The 21741-nt window shown below is 49.4% G+C and overlaps 1 protein-coding gene and 1 long non-coding RNA gene across 2 annotated transcripts in view; one reads left to right on the forward strand and one right to left on the reverse strand.

Moving 5' to 3' along the window:
* Rab31 (RAB31, member RAS oncogene family) overlaps positions 1–6744 on the forward strand; it is a 117199-nt gene extending 110455 nt beyond the window's left edge. Inside the window, exon 7 of the mRNA XM_005077167.4 lies at positions 3963–6744. Within this exon, the coding sequence (XP_005077224.1) occupies positions 3963–4060 (98 nt within the window). The 3' untranslated portion in view covers positions 4061–6744. The remainder of the gene's footprint in view (positions 1–3962) is intronic.
* Positions 6745–17499: 10755 nt separating this feature from the next.
* LOC121142719 lies at positions 17500–18723 on the reverse strand. Its single transcript, XR_005879761.1, has 2 exons — positions 18214–18723; positions 17500–18108 (listed from the first exon to the last, which is right to left on the reverse strand). It is a non-coding gene; the product is annotated as an uncharacterized LOC121142719 (long non-coding RNA).
* Positions 18724–21741: the final 3018 nt, after the last annotated feature.

Here is a 21741-nt window from a genome sequence, read left to right on the forward strand (position 1 = left end):
CAAACTTGGTCAAGCCACCAGTTTGGAAGAATTGGAGACTCAGCATCAGAAACAGTCACATAGAAACTTCTGGACACACTTGACACTGAAGGAAAGAGAGTCAAGCCATCAGAATAAGGAGTTAAAGAAGGGACAGACGACAGAATGGTTACAGAGAAGTCAGAGTGTTCAGAAGCGGAGTCTGTCAGCCAGAACAGCTGCAGGGAGCAGGGCACTTTTATTCTTGTGTGCCTTAGGGCAACTGCCCCAGCCAAGCTGGACTAGACTCATGGGTTTGGAATTTATTTCCACATTCTGCATTCCCGGGGAAGTGTTTGTAAAACATGCTTTCCTCCTGGAAACCTTCAGGAAACCTGGGGGATAAAAGTCTTTTTAATGCCTGCCCAAGAGAATCTTGCACAACCCAAACTGCGTTAAAATAGACCCACTGGCCCTGGGTTCCTGTTCAAGAACAGCTTGTTGTGGAGGTTGCATGCTTGAAGGATACTCTGCAGGAGCAGAAACGTCCCAGAGAACCGTGTGAACCTGTGCAGACGCCATCTGTCAATCTAGCTCAGTTCTGCGTTCAGGTAAATAGGGCCTCATGAGCTGTGTTCCAGGGAGTCTCCTTGGTGCAGAATGCTGTGGCCACTTTCCAAAACCATTCTTTTGTTTGGGAACATTTACCCAGCACACCCTGAATGCCTCGGCACACCACACGGGGGGGGGGGGTGTTGGCACTTGTTTCCACAGTGTTATTTGCTTAGCTCTTGAAGGGTGCTTGGTTCGCTGTTGGGGTCCGGTTCTCATCTGTCTCCCTTTAAAGTGGGTGTCCTTCATTTGCTGTTTGAAGTTGGAACTATATGATGTCCCCAAGCAGAGGGGTCTCCAAACAAACAGGACTCCCTTCTGACTGAACCTTGAGAATCAACCATGCCTCCTGGCCACACTGGGCATTTCTTCCCATGTAATGACCTCTGAGGCCAGGCTGGAATCTGCTGCTGCAGGGAGCCGTACTATTGTCCTGAGTCCCTTGCAAGTTAGCAACGGCCATATATAGTGTGTAGGAGTTGTCAAGTTTACTGTCTCTCGTGCTTTTTATAGTGGAGGGAAGAATTGCCCAGGGATTTCACATAACTGGTCCACAGTCATTTAACTGATTCTCAAGTCGAAATGGGGGTAGCTGACTCTCAAATATATATATATATAAAACTGCTCTCTACCCAAAGATAAAAATGAAGCCTGAAGAAACCACCCTGATTTTGCCTCTGAGAAAGGTAGCACCTCTCTCTTGTCCAAGGTGTCAGTAGCAACCATAGTCTGAAAGTACTGAGTGGAAATCCCAGAAAAAATTCATATTTTAACGTTTAATACAGCCTGCTGCTCTAATTGTTCTAACTTATGACTTGCTGCTATATAACTCTCTTCATATCTAATTCTCCTTACCGTAGGTATACGTGTATAAGGAAGCAAGGTAGCTAGGTGTTTGGTGCTCTCCATGGTTTCAGCTGTCCACGGGGGGGGGGAACATGGGCGGGGACAGGGACAGGCCTTGAAGCATAACTTCCGTGGACTAAGGGGGTGTGGAAAAAAGGTGTGGCATGAGGAAAGAATCTAGTCAACAGAACACTTCTTTTGTTTTGGTTTTTCTAGACAGGGTTTCTCTGTATTGTTTTGGAGGCTTTCCTAGAACTCACTCTGTAGACCAGTCTGGCCTCGAACTCACAGAGATCCTCCTGCCTCTGCCTCCTGAGTGCACCAACACCGCCTGGTCACATTCTAAAATGTTAATGCCCCATACTCAACAGCAAATAGTTCCTATCTTTTAAGTCAGCCGTATTGTAGTAGTCAGACTTATGTGGCTTGACACTCCTGGGCCTCTGAATACACGCAGGCAGCCCTCCATTGGTGGATGTGACCGGAGTAAACCCTTTTATTTGCTACCTCAGGCTGACAGAGTAGAAAGGGCATTTTTTATTTTTAACTCCCTTTCGGCCGTGACTACGAGTGGGAAGGACATGTCTCAAGGAGGGAAGTACGATACCAGCGATCCTGTTGTTTCTATTGAAGCCTTTTCCAGAACGGCCTGCAAAAGTTTTGTAGAACTTGTCGGCTGTAGAGACTGTTGGGAACTCTTCCTTCAGTCTGTAGCAGACGCTCGTTGCTCCTGTTAGCCATGAGTCAAATGCCAGAGGGCTTATGCCTGTGCTCGAGCATTTCCTGATATCCATGTCACCCCATTCACTACAGTGATATCCATGTCACCCCATTCACTATAGTGATATCCATGTCACCCCATTCACTATAGTGATATCCATGTCACCCCATTCACTATAGTGATATCCATGTCACCCCATTCACTATAGTGATATCCATGTCACCCCATTCACTATAGTGATATCCATGTCACCCCATTCACTACAGTGATATCCATGTCACCCCATTCACTATAGTGATATCCATGTCACCCCATTCACTATAGTGCACTAAAGCCGCGGAAGTCGAATCCTGCCTCTTAGGCAAAGGCCTTCAGCTTCTGCATCTTCGGGCTCTGTACTTGCTCCAGAGAGCGTTTATGTGCCATAAAAACAAAAGCAAAAGCAAAACTCTTTCTTCTTTGGAAACAATTTTCCCTTTAATGGTGTGTGTGTGTGTGTGTGTGTGTGTGTGTGTGTGTGTGTGAGAGTGTGTGTGTGTATGTGTGTGTGTGTTTTAATCTTTCATTTTAGAGCTAGTGTTCATGTATTTTTCAGGATGAATAGAAAAATAGAAGAGAGACGGGTGTGGGAGCGTCGGGGAGAAGGGAGGGGGTGATGGGGAGAAAGAGACTCGGGGCAGCCTAGAGTTGAGGACCCATTGAGAAATGCAGATGTGGGTTATGTAAGAGCCACTGTCTGGTTTTGGCATGGCCTTCAGCAAAGTCACAGAAAATGGTGGTGACAATGGATGTTGTAAGACTTAACTGGGAAGGATCAAAGATGACTCTCGAATAGTGGTGAGGCTGCCTAAGCAGGCCGTTTCTAGATTTCCGTGTGTTCTGGAAAAACAGCTTATGTGCCTCGTATCCCGCCCGTGTCTCAAATGAAGCCCAGTGGTTTTTAGTACAACCACAGACACCTGCTACGGTGAGCACAGTCCGGCACAGCCCGGCACAGTCTGCCACAGTTCGGCACAGTTACCACAGTCCGCCACAGTCTGTTAAGATTTCAGACCTCAGGCCAGGCGTTGGTGGTGCACGCCTTTAATCCCAGCACTCGGGAGACAGAGGCAGGCGGATCTCTGTGTGTTCGAGGCCAGCCTGGTCTACAAAGTGAGTTCCAGGACAGCCTCCAAAGCTACAGAGAAACCCTGTCTCGAAAAACCAAAAAAAAAAAAAAAAAAAAAAGATTTCAGACCTCTAGCTGTTTTATCCCTTCTTTGTGTTTATTTACAAAAATTCAAATTAGATGAAGTCGAAATAAGATTGCTTGTAGAAGACATCAAGGCCCCAGGGCCTTCTGGCTAATGAACCAACTAAGGCTGGTGAGGTCCGTGTGAGGTCTATGCTAGCCCACAGTAGGTCTACAGAGATTGCGGTTTCCGCCCTGTTTCTCTGCCTGAGAAGCAGAGGAGACAGATCAACGCTTGCCGTTGCTAATGAAGTCCAGGCCTAAAGAGCCCGGAGGCTCCATGGAAAGTCTGAGGGCCCTGGTGACTGAGGAAACAGGGTCGTTGGTCTGCAGAACGGTGCCTTCTCCTGTTCCTGGGTGGTTTGCACGGTCAGGAAGCTGCCGGTAATTGCCCTCAGGCTTTTAAACATGAATTTGACTTCATGTAGAAGAACCGAGAAAAGAAGAAGAGAAGGGAGAAGGGGGCGGGGAGGAGACCGCAGGGAGGAGGAAGGAGCTGGCCCCTCCCCCAAGGACTGCTCTTTTCTTCACCCACCTCTTAGTTTTAAAATAAGAGAACTTCAATTTTGGCCTCCTTTTCCCCCCTCCCTGCAGGCCGCCAGATCCCACCGTTGGACCCCCATGAGAATGGAAACAGCGGAGGGATCAGGCTCGGGACCCAGAGCTTGCAGGCCGGCCGGCGGTGCTGCTGACCTGAGGGCCTTGGCATCCGGAGCACAAAGGGAGAAGCCGGAGCCCTCTCCAGGGATGCTCACAGAAGGACCCTACCCTCGGGGACTGGGACTGCCTGCCTGCTGGAGAGAGAGTCAGCACCATTGCACGCTGGGAGACCAGCAGGGTGCTGAGCTGACACGTTCCCTAAAAAGAGGGTACAGAAAACTCGGGAAAACTCACCTCACCACCGCAACATGGCTTATGAGACCACACGGCAGGGGGTTTACTTACTAGGCAATAGGTGCAGTTGCCATTTTTGTTAAAGAAATTTCTAGATTTGTTCACAAACCTTGGCGTGCTGCTCTCCCCTGACTTCCCAGTCACCTAGTTTAGATTACAGTAACTTCTCTGGGCCCAGGGCCACCTTCTCTGGACAGCTCACCGAAAGACAATATATAGAAGGTTGGCTTTTAGCTGGCTTTGGGAGAAAGCCTTTGTGGGTTTTCTGAGGGAAATCAGAGAAGTACAGCTGGTCATTTGAACTGAGAATTGATCTTCTGCAAAAGAGACAAAAGTTGTATTAGAATTTGCCATCTGTGTGTCCTTTTTTATGTAACTGATGAACTTTTTTCTAAGGCATAGTCATACATAAACCAGCCAAGTCAGATTAGAGCTTGACGTATCCTTTTGGGGATGGGAGGCCCGGTTTAAAAAGAGTTATGTAGTTGGTATGTAAGCAGTGGTAGGTGGGGGATATAAATAGCATCCCCGGTACCACCCAGCTTGTGTCCTCTCCTCTGTAATGAGTTTCTGCTCTTGGAGATGATTAATCCACAGAACATTGTTTTACTAGGAGACTATGTTGTAGAGTCACGTCTAAGGGAAAAATCTAATCAGAGGATGTTGAGTCTACATTGTAGGGCAAACTTCTATTAATAGCAGCTAACCATGGCTGTAGCAGGACATCCAGAGGAATGTTATCACCTTAAAACTCTGCACCCCCTGAAGGTATAAAAATCAGAATTACTTTAATAGTAGCCAGCCTTGGAAAGAAAGGCCGTCAAGCAGACAGAGTCAGGTTCCTGTCACGGACAGTCAAGCAGACAGAGTCAGGTTCCTGTCACGGACAGGAACATGTGTACATCCATGTGGGTTCTTCCTGCTTCTCCCAACTTGGGAGTTAATTGAATCTTAGAATACGCAGGATGGAAAATCCTTGTCTTGATTCAAGAGTGTCCCCCAGTGTCCCATAACAGGCACCTCAAGCACTGTTAGCACATGGCATCTGTGTGTCATGACAGGGCCTTCTCAAGGACGGTGAGTGCCTGTCCCATGTTGCCAATGTCACTGGCTGACAGGACCTCCATGCTGACAAAGACGTTGGTCCACTCACTACAGGTCAAAGAAACAAAAAACTAATCGGGTTGAAGCAGAAATGGCCCCTCTCCAGGTAGTACCAAACTTATGCTTGAACCTCCCCTGTTTTAGGGAACCTTCCTGAGGGGAGCTTGCATTTGTCTAGCTGGCTGTCTAGATTTCCAAGCTGAGACAGTACTTTCCCCAGAAGAGAATGTCATGGCTTTGGATGGGGTTTGCAGTGACTCAATTTTGCATGCACTGTCTGGGCTTTCCCTGACGGAGGCGGGCCACTCTGGGTGTGTTGAGAAGCACATGAGGGAACGGAACCTTGCTTTTCCTGGGCTGCCTTGCCATTGGTGTCAAAGCCAGGCAGAGGGCAAGTCTACATGTGTGTCCCCACCATGAACAAAGACAGTATGTGGCCTTGGGCACACAAATATTCATGCCATCTCGGGCCTTCTCTGCAGACAGATGCTGTAGCCTTTGGTGCCTTTCTCCCCTTGGCTTGGGATTACTTCCGGGCTGTTTTATCAATTGACCTTTAGTCACAGAAAAGCATGTAAAGACCTAGAAATTACAACTGTTCCAGATATAGGCTATATTTTCCTTATCGTCGTTGCCAAAATTCCCTTCCCAACCCTTCCCAACATGCAGCAGGTTTGTCTATGTGTAAATATAATTGATGTTGGCTACACCTACATGTAATCCATTTCAGAGTGGCTGGGTTTGCCTCATGACCTTGTGTCTGTGAGGCACGTGTTGTCAAAGGGATTCTTTCCCAGTAGAAATCCCTAAGGATAGTGCTAGAGTTGCGTAAATGTTTTACATAGGTACAGAATCGACTTGCCATTTTTTTAGTAGAAAATGGTACATTAAGGTACTGACTATGATGTCACCGTGCAGACCAACCTGCATTCTCGCCAACAGTAAGGGCTGTGCCCCAGTGGGAATCCCGCTCTCTCCTGAGGGAGGTTGGGAGGATTGAAACGCTCCCTCTGGCCTTAAGGACTGTGGTCTGTGTAGGCATCCCTCCTTGCTCCTCTGCGGTGCTCAGGGCAGGGGGTAAGAAGCCAGCCTCAGCCAAGAGCTCTGGCTGTGTTCAGACCTGCTCATGCCTTTCACCACCGTGTGACGCCCAGTGACCCGGCAGTCACGCCGTCACACCGACTGTCCCCCTTTCTGGTGTCTTTGTAAAGGGTTTCCGCTTGGGCTGGACCCAGGTTTTGCACCTAGACGACCCCCTCCCCAGACACCTAGAACCTTCCCATCTCTCACCCCGCTCTATGGCGAAGCATTTCCCTAGTGCTCATTTGTATCCATTGCTTTTGACTTTAACCCATACTAATAAATATTTTAAGTTTTACTGAGTATCTTTTTTTTATTATTACAATCAGCAAAAAATGATTGTTTAAAAGTCAACTCAGAATAAAAAGGAACACGTAAACCTGTGCGTGTGAAGGTCTGAAGAAGACCGTTCACCGAGGCCCCGTTGGCAATAGCTAATTGTCATCCACTAAGGAAACAGACATGATCAAAGCTGTGGGGCAGGGCGGGGGTAGGAAGAGTGCCTTGCCTCTAATGAATCACCTTGTGTCTCTTAAGCAGAGGGCTTCGCTGCCCCGAGGGAGCCACTCACCGGAGTCTGTGACATGGCCCCCAGTCTGTGCGCTGCAGAGCGTGGGAGAGGAACCGTGACCCTGGATGCACGAATAAGGACAACTGGGGTTGTCCTAGTTAGGGTTCCTATGCTGCAAAGAGACACCGTGACCACAGCAACTCTTACAAAGGAGAACATCTAAATGGGGGGTGGCTTACAGTTCGGAGGTCTAGTCCCTTGTCGTCATGACGGGAAGCATGGCGGCGTGCAGGCAGACGTGGTGCTGGAGAAGGGGCTGAGAGCCCCACACCCTGATTTGCAAGCAGCAGGAAGAGACTGTGTGTCACGCTGGGCATAGCTTGGGCATAGGAGACCTCAAAACCTGCCCCAACAATGACGAGCTTCCTCCAACAAGGCCGTACTCCCTGACAGTGCGGATTCCCATAGGAATGCATTCAAACACTTGAGTCTGTGGGGCCATAGTGTTCAAACCACCACAGAGGTATAATGGTGACTATGGATGTGTGGATGGAAACTGAAACCTAAGAAGGAAAAACATCGGCTTGTGAAGCCGATGACACCAAATCAGGTCAAAGGCAAAAGAGGCATTTAACTATCAGCAGTTTTCATTTATTTCATGGTCTAAAAATCTGAAGCCAATACCTGGCATAGCTAGCACACTCCTTTAATTCCAGCACCAGGGAAACAAAGACAGGCCGATCTCTGTGATTTCATTTCCAGTCTGGTCTACGTAGTGAGTTCCAGGTCAGCCAGGGCTACACAGTGAGACGCTGTCTCAATTAATCATTAAATAGACAAATAAGTAAGAAAATCCGAAATAAATATGCTGACATGACAGTATTAGATAAATTGAAGGCAGGTGTTTCACCAACCTCTATGTTTTGCCGGTATGTCTTTTTCAGAGGTGGAGGGTTATCGAGGCAAGGGTGAAGTTAGCTTTAGCGTGCTAGAAAGCTCTTGACCATTGCCAGCCTGAGGGAGCACACCGCACCGCTGTCTCCTCAGCTCCCCTGCCCGCCCGCTGGCCCACTGGCTGGCGGAGCTTGTGTTTCCCTGTGGAGCACATGCTGAATAGACAGCAGGCCTGTGTGGGGTGCTGCGCTGTGTTCTCTACGTTTGAGAGGTGCCAAGGCATGCTGGGAAGCCGCTGGGTGCACACTGGCCGCACGTGATCAAACGAGAATAGAAGACGCTCTACCACAGGGGGGGGGGAGTGGCCCATTGGGTAAGAGCGCTTGCTTGCTGCATAAGCATGAAGACCTGAGTTTGTACCCCCAACACCCACATACATCCAGGCATTCACCCACGTTCCTGTAACCCCAGCATATGCTAGGCAGCGGCCAACCAGCCTAGCAGGAACCCGAGGCTCAGTGAGAGACTCTGCATCAGGAAAGGAGTGTGGACCACGATAAAGCAGGATGCCTGATAGCTCCCTAAGTTCTGCATACATGTGTGCATGGATGAGGACACACATGCAAGCACACACATGCCACAAACAATAACAAAAAAGACTTCAGGTTGAAGCCCTCTTGATTGAATTCTGGTGATTCTATGAGACATGACAGAGACCAGATCACATGTCTGTAAATAACCTTTACTTTTCAGTATGCGACATCTCATTTCACCTCAAGACTCTGCCAGCAAGTAGGCCGTCCCCAGACATGGGTCAATGACCATAGACTAAACTGTTGACCCCAAATGTCTTTTTTTAAGTGAATTTTGTTATTAGCGACAAACAGATGTTTGATCACTTTGGTATGACAGGGGAAGATGCATGTTGGAGAGGGAATCCAAAAACTCAAGAGTTTGTGGATAAGGATCTTCTTACAGCTATCTTTAAACAATCCACATCTCTCCACCCATCTATCTCTCTAACCACCCACCAGTCCCCATGCTCATCCATCCACCCATCTCTAACCACCCAACTACCCACTCAACACTCAACCATCTACCCTTCCGTGTCCCTAAGTATTGACCCATCTACTCACTCACTCACTCACCCATCCACCCACCTCCCCACTCACCTATCTGCCTACCTGCCCGTTCATACAGCCACCTACCTAGACACCCACGCATCTCTTCACCCACAGCAACCCATCTGTCCATCTGTCCATCCACTCACTTTTCCAGTAAGGGTTTATTGAGTGATGGGGAAGTTCTGTGTATATGTCAAAAAAGCACTGTTGGCCAATGGGGAAGCAAGATAGGTGGGAGTAGGAGTTGAGGTGGATTCTGGGAAAGAGAGACACGGCAGAGACAATGTAGCCTGCCAGAGAAGTAAGATGTCTGGACCCCTTTCTCTGGTAAGAGAAATACTTAGATTAACAATTATGGGGTAATTACTTAAGTCAGAGCTAGCCAGTAAGAAACAAGCAAGGCCAACAGCTTCATAATTAATATAGCCTCCTGTGTGTTCCTTTGGGACAGATGCGGCTCTGGAACCAGGCTGGCGGGAAGGCTGCACGTTACAATTGAGGGTTCTTGTGAGTCAAATGCTGAGTAGTTCCTCCATGTCCCCACCCACCCATGCACTCCCCAAGCTTGTAAGGAAGAGACAGGAAGTTTAAAGACAAGCTAACCTAGACTATCAGGACTGAACGGAAGTCCCAACTGCAGGCAAGACAACTTGACTTAGAGGCACTCTCACATAGGAGCAGGGACCAGGATCGTAGGCATCTACTCCACTCCTAACCCTCAGATGAGCAAGGCACACCGTCTCTCTGGCCTCAGCCTCTCCTGAAAAATGGGGACAATGCGATGAGCCAGGGCTAACCCCAAGATGAAGTGAAGCAATTGATGAATTAGGGCAGTCAGCACAAGCTTCAGTCTCGGGCTGTGCTGGAAAGGGTCCTCTTCTGACTTCTGAGTTACCGCGCTTTTTATTCTTATCCCCTCATTTTGTACCTTCAAGGATGTTTAGAAACTTAACGAACGTTGGCTTCTCCAGCCTCTCTCTCTCCCCTTCCCCCGGGACGGTCCCTGTTTCTGTTTCTGTGTCTTGAGCTCCATGGTTCCTCAGTTGCACCGCCCCCCTTTCTTTGTCTTTTGCTGGATTAGGCAATCTTCCTGCTTAAATATCGTTGCCGTCTGTAAGCCTCTTGTGATGGCTGGTCTTGCGTCAGCTCCACTGACTTGAGACATCTTGGAGGCCAGTAAGACACACCTCCGGCTGTGAGTGAGCAGGCGCTTCACACACACACACACACACACACACACACACACACACACACACACACACACACACACCGCCCAATGGATGCAAAATTTCAATAGGATATGGTGGAACCTGGAAGACTGGGTCACTGGAGTGTGTCTTAGAAGGACAAATCTGGTAGGCCTCAAACCTGGGACAAAATGGCTAACTGAGGATACCTATTTAACATGTCAAAGTGGACCTGGCCCCGGCTTCTCCCTACCGGATATGCTACGTCAACTTGACACAAGCGAGGGTTATCTGAAAGGAGGGAGCCTTCATTGAGGAAATGCATCCGGAAAAGGTCCAGATGTAGGGCATTTTCCTAATTAGTGACTGGTGGGGGATGGGTCCTGGGCTCTATAGGAAAGCAGGCTGGGTAAGCAGTGGGAAGCAGGCCAGTGAGCAGCTCCCTCCACGGCCTCTGCCTCAGCTCCTGCCTGCAGGTTCCTGCCCTGTTTGAGTTCCTGTCCCGACTTCCTTTGGTGATGAACAGCAATAAGGATGTGTAAACCAAATAAACCGTTTCCTCCCCAGCTTGCTTTTTGGTCACAGTGTTTTGTCCCAGCAATAGAAACCCTAATTAAGGGGCTGGAGAGATGGCTCAGAGGTTAAAGAGCACTGACTGCTCTTCCAGAGGTCATGAGTTCAATTCCCAGCAACCACATTGTGGGCCCTCTCCTGGCATCCAAGGCTGAATGCTCTATACATAATAAATAAATCTTAAAAAGAAAAGAAAAGAGCCGGGCGTTGGTGGCGCACGCCTTTAGTCCCAGCACTTGGGAGGCAGAGGCAGGTGGATCTCTGCGTTGGAGACCAGCCTGGTCTACAAGAGCTAGTTCCAGGACAGCCTCCAAAGCCACAGAGAAACCCTGTCTTAAAAAACCAAAAAAAAAAAAAAAAAAAAAAAAAAAAAGAAAAGAAAAGAAAAAGAAACCCTAACTAAGACAAGTTGGGGTATTGCTGTGAGAGACCCGACCACGTTTTGGGGGAGGATTGGGAAAAGACTTCAGACCTTTGGACTAGAAAATCCATTGAGCATTGAGAGCTCAGTGGGGATGTCCTGTGCGAGCCTGGAAGATAAGAATGTTGAGAGTGATGCAGAGGATGCTGGCCCGGCTTGTGACGTTTCAGAGGGAAGACTCTATCAGGGCCACTCGCTACTGTTTAAGATCCTGCGGTTCTTCTGGTCAGGGGTGGCTGAAGAATCAGCGGTGATTAACAAGACACAGAACCACTAAAGCAAACCCTGTGCCTTGCTGGGACACTCGATGCTGCTCGGCTGGGGCAGAGAGTTTGGGGGTGCTGGAGAAGAGACCAGGGTTGCTGGGCTGAGATCTTCTGGGAAGCACGCAGAAGCTGTGCTCCGGCGGCGGCCACGGCTGTAGCTCGTGCTGGCCGGCAGCAGGACTTGGTCATGTGTAAGAGTCACCCAGGTGGCACTGGTTTTGAAGCCGTGAAGGAGAGCAGCTGAGGCTCTGCACTGTGAGAGGCCGGGAGAGGCCATTGGTGAAGGTGCAGCCTTGGTGGCAGCTGAAGGGTCAGATTGAAGGGGTCACGCAGAGAAGTTGAGGCTTGGCACCATGAGGAGAGCCTATGGGAGGCTATTGGTGAAAGTGCAGCCCAGTTGCAGCACAAGACCCTAGCCTTTTGGGGTTGCCAGTACGGTGGGATGACCACCAAGAACAGTAGCAGCGGTGGGGTGGAGCCAGCCGGAGCCTAGATAAGCCGTGTGTATTGCAGAGGGCAGAGCCGGAGAAGCTACTCAAGCTCCTTGGAGCCCAGAAAATCGTGTGTGGAGCACAGGTAACTTGATGTTATCTGCACGGTTAGAGCTTGGTTTTGCTTGGTTCAGATTGTGACTGTACCCTTGTTCTTCCTTCTTGAAGAGGTTTTTTAAATTTTAATTGGACTTTTATGGGATCCACAGCTGAAAGACTTGGAACTTTCACAAGAGGTTTTGGATTTTTAGAGAGATTGGATGTTTTAAAGAGACTGAAATTGTAATGTGTTTGAATTTGTAAAGATTGCAGGACTTTTAATGTTATTTATGTTTTTAATGTGAGACCTTGGGGACAAATAAGAAAGGAGATGTTGTGGCTTAACTGTGATAGCTTGTGTGTCAAGTTGACAAGGTGACTTGTGCTGCCTGGTTTTGTGTCAACTTGACACCAGCGAGAGTCATCAGAGAGGAGGAGCCTCAGTTGAGGAAACGCCCCCATGAGATCCAGCTGTAAGACATCTTAATTAGCTATTGATGTAGGCCGGCCCAGCCCATGGTGGATGGGGCCATCCCTGGGCTGCTGGTCCTGGGTTCTATAAGAAAGCAGGCTGAGCAAGTCATGGGGAGCAAGCCAGTAAGCAGCCTTCCTCCACGGCCTCTGCATCAGCTCCCGCCTGCAGGTCCCTGCCCTGTCTGAGCTCCTGTCCTGACTTCCTTTAATGATGGACAGTGATGTGGAAGCGTGAGCCGAACAAACCCTTTCCTCCCCACGTTGCTTTTTGGTCATGGTGTTTCAGTGCAGCAACAGAAAGCCTAAGACACAGTATGGCTGGTAATCTCCACCCCACCCTAAGCCTCTGCAGCTCGGGGAGTGGGCTGGGCTGGGCTGGCCGCAGCAGCTCTTCCCTAGGTAATCCAGCTATTGGCTGCGTGGTTTGTTTTTACCCTTCTGGCCTCTTGGTCTCCTGGCTCTCTCTCCTCTCCCTGTCTCCTCACGTGACTGGCTCGGGGTCGTGTTCACTTTGAACTCACCCAGACATCTCTGCCTCTGGTTACGCCCTCCCTCATATCTACGATAAATTCTCTCCCCACCATCCCTAGGAGCAGTCACGTCCTTTTTATTTCAGTCTTTTCAATCATCTGGTGCGGAAGCCCCGATGGAACCAGGGAAGAGCAGCCCTTCTCGGCTTTAGTCTTTGCTGCTCTGTGCTAAGCAGCTTGGTCCTGTAATCACTGTTATTCTTCTGCCTCTGAAGTCTCCTCTGTCTCTGTCTCTGTCTCTCTGTCTCTCTGTCTCTCTGTCTCTCTCTCTCTCAAAAAAAGGTCATAAGTTACAGGTTTTCCCTAGAAGCCCACAAGTGTTAAAATATTTTTTGTACTAATTTTCCCACCATAACGTCTTCACCCCAAAGCAATGGTTCTTTTATTACTGATTAACAAAGTTTAAAGCAAGCTAAGTGTGTTTCAGCCTGTTCCTCTTGTACAGGCAGGCAGTTGTTTGCAGTGTTGGTGTGATTCTCGTCTTAATTCTACTCTAGAGACACTTTAAACCGGTGGTCAGTTCACCGTCTATTTTTCTTTACACACAATAGGCTCATTTAATTTCCTTTCCCAACTTTGCTTTTTCAAGAAGCACACTGAGGCCTGTGGTTAATTCTGTAGGCTACATGACCAAGGAGCTCAGGTCTAACCTTGGGTGTAGGGACATAATTGATTTCTTGAATCATCAGCATGCTTTTCCACTGACGGAATTCACAGGTCTATAATGTATGAGACTTCCTTGTTCTCCTTTTCCGCCCTTAAATCCCACATCTAACAAAGGGGAAGGTGACATCTAGCCTACTTTTGCCCTTTTCTGTGTCTCTTATTGGAGCAATTGACAGAAAAACCTAAACCATGTCCCTAATCATCTTTACTGTCTTAACCACCTGTGCCTCTTAGGCTAACTCAAAGTCTAATTGGATCATAGATCTAACTAACCGACATTGCTCTTATAAGCATCATCCTCATTACGATCCGCAAGTAAACTGCCCAGTGAGGGGTGGGATTCCCCCAGGTGACACTCACGCTGTAGCAGATACAGTGGGATCCCTTCCTGTGGTGATCACACCGTGCCAGACATACCAGGCACAGGGCAGCATCCAGCAGGGGGAGGCACAGCAGACGCCAGAGGCATTCTGGGAACAACCCTCCTGGACTTTGCCTCTCCAGGATGGCCTGGAGTGGCTTTGTCATCCTCTGGGCTGGGTCCCATCGGCTCCATTGCTGTCTGCAGCTCCCCTGTCGTGGCTACCCACAATCCCTATTTGCTTCTCTCCCCTCACTTCTAACCCTGTAGATTTGGGGACAGCAGGCTAGCATCTAAGTTAAGTTCAAACCGTACTACCAAAGATAGCGATATCTTAACCCGAACAGTCCAGCCCTAAAATGATGGTTTTATTCTCTCCCTCCTTCTGAAGTATTACCCTGGAGGGTCAAAAGAAAGAAGAGAGGAACTCACAGGAGACGGCCATTTCCATCCTATTGTCACTGAATATCTGTGTTGTCACACCGTGCCACAGGCTAGAGCCACCAAGGCTTATGCTTGGGCAGGCCGCATGACTCCCATTTCACTAAGAGTGGTTGGATGGGAGGGCTGAGGGACTGGGAACCATGTCCTGGCTGGTGGCATTTTAAACTTTATTTAAATGTTTGCTTTTCTGTTTTTGTGCCTTCTGTGTGTGGTTTGTGAAAGTCTTGTGGGAGCAGTTAGTTTCCTTCATTTCTCGCCTTTTCTTTTTCTTTCTTTTTTCTGAGACAGGGTTTCTCGGTATTGTTTTGGAGGCTGTCCTGGAACTCACTCTGTAGACCAGGCTGGCCTCGAACTCACAGAGATCCACCTGCCTCTGTCTCCCGAGTGCTGGGATTAAAGGTGTGTGCCACCAACGCCCGACTGCTCCTTTTCTTTATTCAGGGTTTGTATTAGGAGTCTCTAGGAATAGAATTACAGAATGAATCTTGATAGAATCTCTCTCTCTCTCTCTCTCTCTCTCTCTCTCTCTCTCTCTCTCTCTCTCTCTCTCTCTCTCTCCTAAAACAGGGTGTATTGGAATGGCTTACAGGCTATGGTCTGGCTAGTCCAGCAATGGCTGTCTCCTGATGGAAAGGCCAAGGATTCTGTAGTTGTTTAATAAACGACGTTAAGATGTCTCCGCTGGTCTTCAGTCTAAGCTGGAGTCCCAACATTAGATCCTGATACCAGCGAAGTGAGGCCTCCGCAGCAGGCCAGGCGGAGTTGCCATCCAGAGCAAGGGCAAGCAAAGCAAAAAGCGGAGAACTTCCTCCTGTGCCCTTTCACGTGGGCTGCCGCCAGAGAGTGCAGCCTAGACTCAGGGCTGCTCTTCCCATCTCAAACGGTCAAACTAGAAAATCCCTCACAGTGGTGCCCAGCAGTTTGCGTTTTAGTCCCCTCCAGAGGTTAGTCAAGTTGACAATCCAGGTGAAGCTGGCGGTTGCTAGATACAAGACCGTATTTACAGCCAGCTTTAGAAGACAGAACCCGAGTCTTCTCCAACTGCTTCCCATGTTAAACCCGTGAAATTCACCTATGTTCCTGACTGTGGTCACCGATGCCCGCTGGGTGCCCTCCTTGTGAGAATGAAATGAAGTTCCTTCCCAGGAAGTCCAGCATGGCGACTCTGAACATCAGATTCCCAGCTACCGCACTAAGAGGTGGCAAATGGGGCTTGTTGGTCTGCTCTACCCTTTGGCTGGGCCGCTGTTCCTGAAAGTGGACCGTCTGTTGGAAGGAGTCTGTTGTTTCCCTTGGCTGGGGTGAGCACTGGCTGGATGGAACTATGACCGGGAGGCCTTCGAGTTTACCATCTTTTAAACAGCGTGCTTGTAGGAAAACGTCAACAAACTTGGAAATAATTTGGGTCTTACCGAAGCTGCTACAGGTTTCCCAGTAAATGAATATCTACGCAAGAGAGCTTTGAACAATATAGTAGGAGTCAAAGCAGGACCCCGACTGCTAACTTTGCCCCAGTGGAGTGCCCGGCTGGATGAGTCACGTTTTCAGACTCCCTCCAAGAGGAGGCTCTAGAAGCCAGAGCCTGCTTGTGCTGGAACAGACAGGCCTGAGCTGTTTAGTCCCCACCTCTAGGCTCAGTCACCACAAGCACCTGTGACTCTCTCAGGGTGGCTGTAGGCTGCGGACGTGGCAGACTTAGTACTCCTGGACAAACTGGTCAAATGGAGACGGAGGAGTTGGCTCTCGCCCGTGTCTGTTTGGCTTGATGTAGGTCACAGGTGCCTGGATTACTATCGAACACTCCCAACCACGTGTCTGGGGGGAATCTCCCACATATCCTGCTTGCTCTCCAATGATTAAGATTTGCCTTTCGTAGCTGATTCAAATGCATTGTCCAGCTCGGTGTGGCAGCCCACATCCTCAGTCTGCCCCTAACTGCTACCCTCTGACCAAAGGAACATAGAAAAGCAGGATTCTGGAGTCAGGACAGTGACTAGATCAGTGGTCCTCAACCTTTCTAACACCGCAAACCTTCAATTCAGCTCATGTCATGGTGACCCCCCCCACAAACTTATTTCCCTTGCTACTCCATAACTGTAATTTTGCTACTGAGCAGCGTCTGTTCCGAAGATCACCGGAAATATGTGTTTTCTGGTGGTTGAGCCCCACAGGTTGGGAACTGCTGTACGAGGGGAGCTTGGCAAAGTGCCTTAATTTCTTGGCACTGTAATAAAATACCTGTCAAAAGAAACTTAGGGATAGGAGGAGGGGAGCGTTTGTTTTGGCTCAGGTTCAAGGGTGCAGTCACGGCGGCAGGTTCTGAGGACACTGAACTGGTCATGTTACGTCGCCTGCATTTGGGGAGCAGGGGTTGTTGAATGCTGGTGTTAGCTTGCTTTCTCTGTTTTATTTAGTCCGGGACTCCAGTCCACTAACTCCATGATAAAAGTACCATTTGGGCCACAAAACTCAAATGTAGACAGCATTACCTGTCAAAATGAGAATGAAGACCTAACCCTTCAGAGCCCGCAGTTCTGGAAAAGTCTCTCAGTGCGCTAACCCTGGATTTTCGGTTCTGTAGCTCCACTTCAGGTTACCTGCTCTTGAACGGAAGTGTGCCAGCCCAGGACATGGTTTTTATGCCTAAAATCTCACCCCGAGGAAGATGTGGGCCTACACCAGAGTCTTGGACAGCCAGTACAGCCGCCCGCTGGGCTGGCTGATAAAGACTTTCTATTGGTTTAAACGATTGGTCTTCTCTGGTGGATCCCCCCATAACTCTTTTCACCTGAATGAACCTAATCGAGATAAACCCTTAGAAGATTCCGGATCCCACCATGTTGATGGTCAGTACTCACAATCCTGTAAGCAGAAAGCACAGGACATCTGCAAGGGTAAATTCATGACAAAGGAAGCAGGGGTCATTCAAAACACGATCTCAAATGCTGGGGCAATCTGAACAATGAAACAACAAAGCAGCAGCTTATAAAACAAAATAAAAACTGGACATCCATGAATCAACTTTGATATGAACAAACCCTTCCCTCCTATCTTTAAGTTTCTTTCGACAGGTATTTTATTACAGTGCCAAGAAATTAAGGCACTTTGCCAGGCTCACCTCGACTGAATAAAAAAAAGAAAAAAGAACAAAAAACCCCAAATTGAAGAATTGTAAGTGATTTATATAGGATATTTCTCTTGAGCATGGCTGTGAAGTGATCTCTCTTCCTAGCTCCTCCCCCCTTCCTCCCTCCCTCCCTTCCCATTCCCCCTTTCCTATGTAGTAAGGAGAGAGGGGAAGGAATTAACCATTCAACAGAGAAACTGAGCAATAACCCCTCAGCCAGATGCTCAAGTTCAAACTCATTAGACCTCAGGCTTGTTGGTAGTATGATCCCCAGATATATTAATTTATAATAAGAGGATGAAGACAGCCCTCTACCTCTGGTCTTCCTCCCCAAGACTCATCTGAACATGAGAAACATCAAACCCAACCGAGAGGCGACTGGCTAATTCGTGCTTTCCAAGCCGATTGTTTAAGTCCTAGTGCAATGGGGAGTAAAAGCCGGTACTGCGGTGAATTCCCGGTCCTCGAAGGGCAGGGAATGGTCGAAGAGGACGAAGCCAAGAGGCGAGGGTTGGTTCTTGGGCCTCCTGCTGTGAACGAACACCAGGACACTTCTTAAGCAAAAAGGATAATAAAGCAGATGTTAGGAAAATTTTTGCTAGAGGGGCTCAGTGTTTAAAAGCTCACAGAGGACCCGGGTTAGGCTCCCAGCTACACACCTCTCACTCCAGCTCTAGGGGGCCAGGTGTCCTCTTCTGAACTCTGCGGGTACCCACACTCACACATGTAACCCCCCTCCATAACTAAAAGTGAAGTCACTCTTAAAAACAAAAGTTCCCATTAGATTCTATCTGTAGTCAGACCCGCGAAATGACTTGGTGGGTGAAGGAGCTTGCTGCCAAGCCTGAGGACCTAGGCGTGATCCCTGAGACCCACAAGCTGCTTGGGGGAGAGAAGTGGCTCTTGAAAGTCGTCCTCTGATGGCGGTGATACCCCGGCTGTGACGCGTGTGTCCACAACACACATGGACTACACCTTTTAAAGAAAAATGCCTATGCGCATATAGCAAAAGGCAGTATTTGTCATACTACTGACAGCCATGAGCTCTGAGAATGGGAATGGACAGACGGGCTGGGTCTGAAGTGGTCCCCAAAGGCTTCTCTTTAGAAATCCGGTCCCCAGCCGACGGCAGCATCTGGTGGGTTATGAAACTATAGGAGATGAGGTCAGGCTGCTGTGGTGGTTATGGTCCATGCCTGTGTCCAGTCCTGCTCTCTGCTCACACGAACATGACGCTGCCGTGGGCTCCCGCTGCCACGACAACTCACAGCCTCTGAAACCTCGAGCCGACACACACCTTGACCCCCAAGGCTCTTTCTGACAGGCCTTTTGTCAAAGCCGTGGGAAACATAACCACTACAGACAAAATGGGTCGGTTTTATTTTCTTTCCAGCTTTCTAGTTCCTCTCGCAGGAGTCGGTAACGTTTTGTGAATCAAGCGCAATTGATGCCAGCTTAGTGTATTCAGGACCAGCCCACAGCACTCCCATTGCAGAGACAGAAGAGACTTCCCAGTGCCAATCCTGGCTTCCTGCTAGCAGGCTGCTCAATGCTGTGGAGTTACGGCCCCTTGCAGCTGGGGCTCTGTGCACAACTTAAGATTCTCGCAGTGGTGAGCTGTGCTCGTTCCCGCAGGAGCCCAGTAGGGAGGAATGTGCAGAAGCCAATATTCACCTCTAACTTTGAGCTGAGAAGAAATCCAGAGGCTCACCCTGGGATTGTGTCTGCAGCAGAAAAGTTCTTGAAGCCAGCCTTGGCGGCGGCAGTGACTCTTCCCTGCCTCCCTGCCTCCCTGCCTCCCCGGGATCTTGGAGGCTGCAGCCCCATGGGCGGGTAGGTCTGTTCTGCACTGCTGTGTACTGTCTGGAGACCCAGTGAGATCCTGTTTCATAACTGCCTCAACCATCCTATGCTTAAAATAGCTGGTTGTTTGCTTCCTAAGGCACACCCTGGCTCACACAAGGCTTCCCGACACCTGGGAGACAAGCCTGTGCTGAGGAAAAGCGGAGTGGAAATTCTTCAGCGCTATCAACATTCCAAGTGTCTTGGAGACCCACGAGCTGCAGGAGCAAACGAGACGCCACCAGCACAGCTCTGCCCAGCCTCACACACCGAGGAGATCTCCAAGACGCTAGCAGGCGGGTGTGATGTGGCTTCAAATGTTTTCCAAAATGGGTCTAATTTTCCCTCCGAGCCTCTCCCTCAGTGGGATTAAGTGGCGGCTTGGGAGGAGCTGGCTGGCCAAATCAAATGTGCCCTTTGGTAGAATTTCAGCACCCGAGGCTCTCCTCACTGTAGCATCAGCCTCGTGTTCAGGTTCCTCTCCTTTCCACGCAGGTGGGGGTGCACAGAGCTATGAGGGTGCACTGTGCCCGGCACCCTCACCTCCTGCTGCTTCCCCCTGTGATGTGGCCTGGATTTGCTTGGCGGGGGTGAGAGGGTGCGGGGATGTGGGGAGCACCAGCAGTCTCTCACTGGGGGGGGGCATGCTGCATTCATCCCTCCCCCCCCCCCCCAGCCTGGCTTCTCAGCTTTCTCTAGCCCTCCATGGTCCACCAGCCTAAGTGTTCTCAGCCCTACTTAGGTATGCGCAGGACTGCCAGATGCTTGGCACCTCCCCTGCGTGCTAGAGGGGATCAGAGCCTGCCCCCTCCCCCCACCCCCCACCCCCATCTCAGGCATGCCCTCACCCTCTGTTGGTGGCCCACGTTGTGATGGGACAAGGACTGGGTAGGCTGTGGAATCCATCCGGGTGTGGCTCTCCCTGTCCCCCACCCCACATCATCTGACAGAGCATGGGAGCATTTGCAGCTCTCCAGCAAGGGCATGCAACCGACATCCATGCAGATGCTTCAAGTCGCAGAAGGGAGAGGCTGGGATACGCGCCTGCCTGCTGGCTTCCTCACAACATGGAAGGGGAGATGTTCCCACTTCTTCCTCTCAGCGGGGACGTCTCATCTACATCATAAGGCCATAGGCCACTCCCTGTAAAGCCCACATCCCAGGGATGAAGTTTATGCTACAAGGATCAAGGCTCACAGACATCCCTTTTATGACAGCTGCAACCGTGTGAGTTGCCCTCAGCCCTCCCCAGGAGGCCCCGTAGATCATCCTAGAAGGGAGAGCAGAGAGAGTGAAAGAGGCGGGGGGGGGGACCTGCTGCTCGATGCCATCGTCCCCACATGACGCGGCTGCTGCACTGACAAACCACAGCAGCAGTCAGTGGTCACCTGTAAGATCAAGCCAGCAAGACCAGTCAGTGTTCCAACAGGCAATGCTAGCTCGACTCGGTAGGCTGCAAAAAAAGAAGTCATGAAGTGAGGGGAGAACCATGTTGAGGATGCCTGGGGAGGGAGAGGGGGAGGTATTGGGGGTGGACATGAGCGAGGCATGTTGTCTGAAATTGTCAGAGAAGAGATAAAGTATGTTCTATTTAAAACGAGTTTACCGATACCAGCATTACTTCCTGCCTTCTTTGAATATGTCCCATATCAAAGCCCAGACAATGAAATCACCACTAGTAGATGTTTCAAATCTTTTATAGACAGCATGGGCATGCCACTGTTTAGACAACCGTCTTAGTTTTGACTTCTTATAGTATAGTGAAAGAAACATGAAAATTTGCATTAAAAAAAAGAAGCATATGTCAAGAATGTAAAACTTGAGCTGGAGAGATCACACAGTGGTTAAAAGCACCGACTGCTCTTCCAGGGGACCCAGATTTGATTCTCAGCACCCACACGGCAGCTCACAACTGTCTGAAGCTCCAGTTTCAGGGGATCTGATGCCCTCTTCTGGCCTCTGTGGTCACAAGGCAAGCAAGTGGTGTATAGACATATATACATACATACATGCAGGCAAAATACTCATATACATAAGATTAAGTTTAAAACTTTTCCTTGGATGCAACTTCCTTGTGGCTAGTCCCAGCTGAGTCAGCCATGTGTACCTCACGAATGCATGACTGCAGTCACATTACCTTCCCACAGGCTGGTGTGGAGCTCAGCAGTATAGCTTGCTCTTCAGGAAAGAGGGAGAATTAAGCAGGGCTCTTGGGGACAGGAAGAGGCTGTCTGGCAGGAGATGCAGATCTGCTACAATGTGGTGTTCTCAGAGAAGATGCCTAGGAGACAGTTACAGTGAGCACTGTGGCTTGTTCCTAAACTGGAAGCTTGGTTCCAGTGTAG

This window comes from Mesocricetus auratus, unplaced genomic scaffold (genome assembly GCF_017639785.1).
Source record: "Mesocricetus auratus isolate SY011 unplaced genomic scaffold, BCM_Maur_2.0 Super-Scaffold_100010, whole genome shotgun sequence".
Taxonomy (NCBI): domain Eukaryota; kingdom Metazoa; phylum Chordata; class Mammalia; order Rodentia; family Cricetidae; genus Mesocricetus; species Mesocricetus auratus.